The sequence below is a fragment of the Bactrocera latifrons genome, unplaced genomic scaffold (assembly GCF_001853355.1).
Source record: "Bactrocera latifrons isolate USDA-ARS-PBARC rearing strain unplaced genomic scaffold, ASM185335v1 scaffold_0, whole genome shotgun sequence".
Lineage (NCBI taxonomy): Eukaryota > Metazoa > Arthropoda > Insecta > Diptera > Tephritidae > Bactrocera > Bactrocera latifrons.
In genome coordinates this window covers 1,600,671-1,609,524 of record NW_017534406.1, presented here as the reverse complement: position 1 = coordinate 1,609,524, position 8,854 = coordinate 1,600,671, and the positions used below count along the sequence as shown (strand labels likewise).

Below are 8,854 nucleotides of genomic sequence, written 5' to 3'. Positions count from 1 at the left end.
TACAACAAAGTTAGTGAAAATTGATGTTAAAAATAAAATGTATACCTCCTCACTTTCTCCTATTCTGTTCTGACAACGTAATGCATTAGAAAGTACGAGAAAATAAAAGCTAAACTGAATTCTCGTCTCAAACTCAAACAAAGTTGATTGAAAGCTTAAATCCAGAAATTCCAGCTTAATACAAATACAAAGCCAATGATTTCGTTTTCTATTTGAAATTTTAGTAAACAAGATTTTTTTATTTTATATATTTTTCAAAGGATATTTTTACTTACTCCTAAAGATAACGAGTTAGTAATTGGATGGAAGCGATTATGATAGACTTAGAAATGGAAGGAGTATAAAATTAACAAATTTCATACAATATCATTATAATTAGTCGGGGTCGATATCTGGTAACAAATCCCTATAGCATATAGCTGTCATATAAACTAAACAATCAAACTCTTTTAGGGTTTTTTGTATTTTCGTAGCGTTGTCGCTTTTTGTTCTTTAATTTAGAAGTATTTGTATATTTTGATAAATTTCTACTTTCCCATAAACACTTTGAATTCCTAAAGCGATTAAACATGCTAATCAGTTCAAGTAATGAAACGGATTAGCTATCATTTGCTGAAAATATTTTCGGAATAATAATTCTCTTTCAGATTTGTTGAGCAACTCTTCAAACTATTGAACAATTCATTTAAGATTACTTACAAAAGCTAAAATGGAGAATGGTAAAGAGCAAGTAAGCTTTCATTAGATAACTAAATTTAATTCTCCAGCTTAGAAAAATAATGTTTGCAGAATACGAGACGAGGAACTCGCCTCATTCGCACCTCCACTTCGACCAATTTCGATTACAATGTATCAATAATATTGGATGAGTGGCGCCAATTGAAGTATATAAGAAATTTAAATGAAGCCAAAGAATGGATGCCAAAAGAAATGCCGCAAACGGCAAAGTATCGGAAGCTAGTCGAAGGCCTGTATGCAAAAGTGAATAAAGAAATACATCGGATGAAAGGGAAGCAAAGCTTTATCTCCGAGCATCTCAGCATGATGAGTTCGATGCGTGGTACCCGAGCTATGGGCGGATTGAAATTAACCATCAGCGATATCATGGAAGGGGTGTGTAGGCAAATTGTTCAAAATATATAGATATATATTTAAGTTTAATTTTTCATTAAAAGTTTTTGTTATTATTATTTTCAGGTACCCAGCATGACGATGGTTTTTCGGGAAAACGAGCTGACTGGTACTCTATCAAATGTCTTACCCATGTCTTCTACAATTTACAGATACAACGGTTATATTCAAATAGTGCTGCGCCCAACTGATTCTGTAATGCTTTATGAACATAACAGTGAGACGGTGCGAAAGGGTACACCCGAGTCGGCGGAAGTGATTGACGACAATTTAGTATACGACTACCTGACAATGGGTGAGGGACGCTTGCGCGGACGCAGAGATAGCGAAGCGCAAACACGCAGCGTATTGCTTGTAAACGCCGCAGCCGCAACTGGACCTATATATCAAAGGGACTCCAATGACTTTACATCAAGATACGACATTTATGAGACAATGCATGCACATAAACAACCGAAAAAACACAGCGGTCTCATAAAATGCCCGTCCAAAGCTGCAGAGACATGTCTGAATGCATTGGCTCACAACATATCCTTTACCAGAGCCGTAATGCGTGTCGAACGTGGAATCTCGATTAATTCGCATATAAGAGGGCAGATGCATTATCGCAATTTATTAAAACAGACGGGCTTACACGAAAAAGGCACATACAACATACAAGAGATCTTCCGTTTCACCAAACCGCCTTTTGAAAATCTGAATCAACCAATTAAGGCACGTAAAGCGGTCTCGGATATAAGTTTTTGCTTCGGCAATGCCGATCTTGTTGCTATCGCTTACGGCGTTTACTCCTATGCCGTACAAATACCGGCAACGACTGGCAATGTATGTGTGTGGAGTATTAAGAATGTACTGCATCCGGAACGCACATACTCCTACAACTCTCCGGTAACGGCAGTGTCATTCTCACCCTTCGATCACTCACTCATCGCAGTGGGCATGGCCAATGGTTGGCTGGAAGTGCGCGATATAAGCGTAGAAAATAATCCACCATTGTCAATTATAAATAGATCAACAATAACGGGCAATGATCCCGTTATGACAATTAAATGGTATTTGAAACCCGTTTTTCCATCTCAAGGCTTCAAGCGCTTTATAACTCTTTCACGAACTGCAGTGGTACGTAAATATCGTTTTCACAATGGTCCACATGTCTTCACCACGGAATTGACACGTTTGAGTCGCGTACGTGGTGAAGTCGAAGGTTTGTCTTTGCATGGAGATGCCCCAGAGTTAGATAATCGTTCCGACAGCACATTGTTCTGCTTCAACTTAACATTGGATCCGCTGAATAAGGACTTATACTACATGCTGACCGATCAGGGTTGCATACATAATGGATCAATGACACTGGAGCACAGTTTCTCGTCGCCATTACGCACACACATATATGGATCGGTCAACTGTATGGAGTTTTCGCCGTGGTCACCGAAAATATATCTCACATGTGGAAATGATTGGTATGTATTGACTCAATTCAACCAATTCTTGTTTTATAAATTGGATAGAAACTCTTTGGAAAACCAACGTATGTTCTTGGTCCACAAAAAGTTCGACAAACTCAAATAAACAACCTAACAATTTAATTTATAACGGTTACAACTCTCCCCTAGTAAATAATACACTTCTTTCAAAGGTTCGTACGAATTTGGATGCTTGGCGTGACGGAACCACTTCTAGAGCTAACCCATAAAATGTTCCCCGTACATTATGCCGCCTGGAGCCCCACTCAATCAACCACAATATTTTCGCTGACGCGAAAAACACTCGACATATGGGACATACGCAATCCATTTCGGCCGATCAAATCCGTGAATGTCGCCTCGAGTCACAACACCCTATTTAAGTACACAACCAAATACGAAAATATGAAAATACTCGTACATAACGAGTACTTAATTTATTCCTGCCTAATTAATATTTTTAGACCTTCACCGACTGGCACTGCCGTTATGATTGGTAATGAGCATGGCGACGTAATTGTGTGTGGTGTGGGCGAAACCTTCATTTTGCCCAAATTTCAGTATGACACGATGGAGGAAGCAATTTATGCCGGAATTCAGAGCGAGAGTCTTCGCCAGTTGGTAAAAGAAGCCGGATTTTTCGGTTACGAAAACAAAAGTAATCGAAGAATGTTTCCAGCGGTTTATGCACGTATTTGAAATTCTTGATCTTAAATATGTTTTAGAGGGTCTACAGAGATATTACTAAATATATATATTATTTTCATTTGAAGACTAAAGACTAGTCGCATGTAGTATATTTAATTTGGGTCAAAAGGTGATGTTGTTGTTGAAAGATGCCTCTGAGCAGGAAGTACTCTCAACCTGGTGGTGGCAAATGTCATTCTGGCGTCGTGTATCTGCCGTTGAAATAAAATCACGCTACTGTTATAAAGGCGAATATAATATAAACGTGGTCAGGCGTGGTGACCAGATCATTTTCACCACAATCGACCCAAAGGATGATGTTCAGATGTTTTGGGCGGGCCGATATGTGGGTATTATCGAAGCGTCGGTTTACCGTTACATTAACGGGTGCCAACAGTGAACCATCTTGCTGAGTTTCTCTCGAACGGCGAGAGCGTGTATTTTCGAGAGGCAAATCTGCAAGTTATTACACCACCTATTACCACCCTTAAAGGTGACTTTCTGATAAGAATGTGAGACGATGGAGTTACTTGAAGACGACAGCCATTGATATGACACGATGGAGGACGCCATGTTGTGCCGGTCAGCGACTACGTTGAGAGAGTTTTTTACGATTATGATAAGCACCTGCGAAATTTCCAACTCCCACAATTGTGATACAAGTATGAAAATACATTATCAGAAGACATTGCTCGCCGATACCAAGGGATAATACTACTCAATGATTACATAATTTTTATCAAAGTGTTGAAACTTATTGAGGGTAAAATTTTTGCGATAATTTGAAAATTACTTCCCGATTTCATTGGTCATAACACATATGTAATGCATAGGGATGCAGGCTCGTTAGCTGTCTATATAGTGCCAGCTTGTTGTTACGAGGTGTGTTCAAAAAGTATCGCGAATTTTGAATTTTCGCGCTTTACGTATATTCGAATTTCGAATTTTTTGTGACGTTATGTTGGTACTCATGTCTCTCACTTATGCCGACAAGCTCGGCCATTTTGAATGTTCATTTAATTTTTGACAGCTGCTTTGCTTGCACGTGTTTTGGATCGTCTTCGATTTTTACCTATTCAATAAAATGGATCAAAGAACCCGTATCAAATTTTGTGTGAAAAACGTTGAGTGTGGCATACGGAGAAGCTACCTTGGTCACAAACCTGTCACAAACCTGTCACAAAACCTCTATATACTATATACATCCTTCTTCGAAATGAGCTAAGGAAAAGGCATCTACTTCGGTATATCCTACCAATTTTTGCAAAAATAACAAAGACTCGAATTCAAAATTTTCTTAACTCGTTTCAAAGACCAGATTGTGAATAACATATACTTTGCTGTGAACTCTTTTGTAACTTTATTTGAGAATACTCAATTCGGTACCCAAAATCGCCTGATTCAGTCAATTGTATTAACCCTTCAATTTCCTACAGTCACACTCTGTACTCTTTAAAGTTGTACAGTCTCCACACATCGGACAACCTATGTTATGCATGCGTGTGGATTAGCAAAAATTGAATTCCAAATTTGAATGAATGGAAATTTTCCCTAAATAAATGGAAATTAAATTAAAAAGGGCCCTTTAAATTAAAAAGCAATTTATTAAACAATTTACATATATTTGAAAGTAAAACACACATTTTCTATGCATAAATAGTCCCGCAGCCACGTATGCCTTTGGCGGTGCAGCCGAAAGCGAGCCATGTGTGCGCACAGTCCGACATACAAGCGAATTTTTGAAGTTAACAACATTCGGTTGTGCTTTCGGTGGCACCGGGGCACACCTAAAGTTAGAGGCTCTTATGGCAAAAAAAGCAACACAAACCCACAGGAAAATCTAGATTTTTGTATGTAAAAATGTATGAGCTCGAATAACTGTGCATGCAAATTTCAATTTATACCTTTTCTGGTTACGTTAAACCGCCACGAAAGAACTCTTTATTGTTTTTATACCCTTACAACTTGTTGCGCGGAGTAAAAAAGTTTTGTTCAACAAACATGGACCTGAGGAGGACATTAGAGACTTTAAATTTTACAATAAAGATATTAACTCTTTCCTGATCGTCCAATGGGTTCTTTAAAGAACACGTATCTAAAGAATAGGATATGGATATTCTCACATACTTTGACTTCACACCGGATCACTTGGATCACGCATTCGTCAAATCGACGAGGGAGTTGTGGATGGTAAGCAGTCGTTGGAGGAGAAGGGCAGTGAACTTCGTAACGGATGGGTCAAAAGCTCTCTATCAAATCCAGCTTCAGACTTATTGATTATTGCAGTGTATTCCAAGCAGAGTTTGCAGCCATTAAGGTAGCTACTCGTCCTGAGTGACGCCTCCTTCAGAGAAGCGACCATTCACTCTGTTAGCCGAGTGGCGATAGCGGAATTGAACTCATTAACAGTGCGTTTTGGATTGATCAAGGAGTGCATAATCTCGCTATCAATAGCATCGTGTCTTTGTGCTAAGACTGGTATATGTGTCAGGCCCTAGCGGAATCGCAGGAAACTGCAAAGGTGATGAGCTAGCAAGGAAAGCATCCTAACATGGATGGATAGGACGGATACTAGACAGATGGGCTTCGAGGAAGATTAGCCACCGCTGAGCCCTCATCAGCACATGCGCTGTCACAAAATCCTTTTGACCAAAGATAGATTTCAAGCGATCTAATGATCTTTTTGTCCTCAGTAAGGCTAGCCTCTCCCTAGTAGTGGGGCTTTTAACGGGCCATTGCCCTATAGGCATCCACGCAGTAAGGCTGGGATTCCTTCCGAACGCTGCCTGCCGAAGCTGTAAGGAAGAAGATGAGGTGGAAGCAACTCAACACTTTTTTCTTGATCGCGTTTAGGAGGTGAAGGCTTTAACTCTTGGAAGCGCATACATTGAAATTGAGTTAACGGGTGAATGTGGATCCGGTTTCAAACGAGCTTAGGCCTTCCTTACTTGTTGGTATTGCATGCTGTTGTTATTCTTGTTGCCAGCAAGTGCTTTATAAGGTTGAACACGTGTAACAGCTGTTCGTAATGTGGCGGCAAGCAACCAGCCTCAACCCCGACTCCGTGGGGGCCGACATGTGGATCTAAACGTAACAAAATGTCAAAAGTTTTCGGTGAATGCCGCCAACACCATGGCAGGAGTTGAACGTTTGACGAGCGTTGAATGGTAAAAATGTAAATGATGCAAATGAATAAAATGCAGACTTTGTCAGGCAATGTCAAAGAAAAATGTCTCGAGAAGAGAGAGCCTACAAAAGCAAAAACACAACTCAGCAACAAATACACTAACACACACGCAACCACGCTAAGTAAACAATAGGAAATATCCAATACCCAAAATTTGTGGGAAAAAATCATGCAAATCAGCCTTCGAATGTCGTCCCACCGCCCGACACTTTTACCACACATACACATGGGCACAAGCACAACTTACTTGCGGACGCTTAATAATATCCTTGAATGTGCCAATAAGGTCTGTGTACGATTTAAATGGGCAAAAGTATGCTAGCAGACCCGGTGTCGGCTTAAGGTTCTCGCTGTCCGCTACTCGATTTTCACTTTAGTCAGCGACATTGGTGCCCTAACGGAAATTTGCATATGAAAGCGGTGTCAATAAAGCATGTCGGTATGCCAACATTTCGACATTTACGGATTTGCCTATTTAGCAGGGTGAATGAGTTCATTGCCGTGCTGTGCGAACCGGTTGAAATGCTAAATATGTCGAAAATGTCCACTTACATACCCCAATGCCAATGGGAAAGGGTTAAGAAAAAATATTCAAGAATCCAAACTGGTAATTTGCATAACACAGCCGGCCAGTAACGGCACTTATTACATCGATACATACATATGTGCTTTGAAAGAATAGTCGACGGCTGCGGAGCTTTTGCAAGCTTTCGATTTTTTTCTTTGCTTTGTAAAATATTTCAACTTTTTCTCTTGGAAGTTAGTCAATTATTCAATGTAAATTGCTGGAAATAACTCTTCTGGACCTAAAATTATTAAAACTATGTAGCTAACTATGACTTCTCTTGTTTTTCGCTTGCTTTGTGACTGCCTCGACGCTTTTGACCGAGTTCAACATGAGTCTCATCTGTTATCTTCATTTCACAGATCGGTTTTCTCTACTTCTTGAAAAAAATTTCTACAGAAAACTCGAGTTTCTTTGTGCTCACTACTTCTTCACCTACTCTCTCAAAGACTGTACACAGGGGGCTGGCACCTCGGGGAGCATCATGGTGGTTAAGCTCAAAACCTAAATTCGGAAATAACTGGCCTTGAACCCTCCCAAGGTGCTTAGTGTGTCCATTCCACACTGCCAAGTGGTACTGAAAATGTCAGACGCTAATCAACGCATTGATTTGATCCGCTATGTTTTGGAGTACCGTGGGGTAAGGCTGTCCCCAGCAGATACCCACATTAAACACACCGGATGTTGGAAACATGAAAGCCATAACAAATTTAAGTGACTGAGTTTACTCCAAGTGAAATTGGAGAGGTTTAGTTCTTTTTTATAAATAGTCGACCTAAAGTGTGGAAGTTTCATAGACTTTCAACTCTCATATGATCACTTGTCAGTTTGTCATTGCTCACTGTAAGCATGTTAAACTTAAAACTTTCTTCTTAGAAGTTTTAGAATGTTTTTGAAAGCTCTATAATACTAATTAAGTGAACTACTCGTAGAAGTCTTATTATTTACAAGCAAGATGATAAGTTTTAAGATAATTTTATACGATTAGTTAGTATTTACAACACTTTTACTTGATCTCTGGATACCTAAATAATTAGATTTCCCTTCCAACGGCCGAAGTAATCACATTTACACCGATAAATCATAATTATAATAAGTTTTTCCTAGAACATAATCAATCGAAATCCGTTTCAACTTAACGTCTAGGGAGAATACTTTTTAGTTTCACTTTCATTTATCAATGATCTGTGTAAGGTGGAGTAATAACATGGCCTGACCATTGTTACAAACTCATAGAAGTCGAATAGTAAAGCATTCGTTAACTAAATTATTTATTTGCATTTATTCTCCAATATTTCTGACCTTTTTACGATCTAAGTTTTCTGCGGAACCTTCGAATTGGTGGCCTTATCGGCGGTAGTCTTATCACTGGCGGTCTCCTTATTGGTGTGGGCCTTTTTATTGGAGGAGGTCTTCTTATCGGAGGAGGCCTTCTTATCGGAGGAGGACTTTTAGCCGGCGGTGACCTTTTTATTGGAGGTGGGCTTCTAATTGGCGGTGGACTTTTAAATGGAGGTGGTCTTTTAATTGGCTGTGGCCATCTTATTATAATCGGTTTATTGGTAGCCGGTGGTGGTCTTGTAATCCAATGTGGTCTTGTAATCGGTATTGGTCTTTTGGTCGGAGGTCGTTTTGTGATCGGTGGTGGTCTCTTGGTCGCCGGTGGTTTTGTAATCGGGGGTGGTCTCTTGGTAGCAGGTGGTCTTGTAATCGGTGGTGGTCTCTTGGTAGGAGGTATTCTTGTAATTGGTGATGGTCTTTTGGTCGGAGGTGGTTTTGTGATCGGTTTTGGTCTCTTGGTAGCAGGTGGTCTTGTAATCG

At 39.8% G+C, this 8,854-nt stretch overlaps 2 protein-coding genes across 2 annotated transcripts in view; one reads left to right on the top strand and one right to left on the bottom strand.

Annotated features, from left to right (window-relative positions):
- The first annotated feature begins 647 nt into the window (after nucleotides 1-647).
- LOC108970533 (dynein intermediate chain 1, axonemal-like) lies at nucleotides 648-3,317 on the top strand. The gene is made up of 5 exons (XM_018936021.1): nucleotides 648-730; nucleotides 790-1,113; nucleotides 1,198-2,591; nucleotides 2,768-2,977; nucleotides 3,059-3,317. Exons 1-5 carry the CDS (start codon nucleotides 710-712, stop codon nucleotides 3,291-3,293), a joined length of 2,184 nt encoding a protein of 727 aa, XP_018791566.1. The 5' UTR covers nucleotides 648-709; the 3' UTR covers nucleotides 3,294-3,317.
- A 5,272-nt stretch (nucleotides 3,318-8,589) lies between these two features.
- The window catches only part of LOC108978240 (extensin-like), a 1,058-nt gene continuing 793 nt past the window's right edge, over nucleotides 8,590-8,854 (bottom strand). Inside the window, exon 3 of the mRNA XM_018948809.1 lies at nucleotides 8,590-8,844. Coding sequence (XP_018804354.1) covers nucleotides 8,590-8,844 — 255 coding nt within the window. The remainder of the gene's footprint in view (nucleotides 8,845-8,854) is intronic.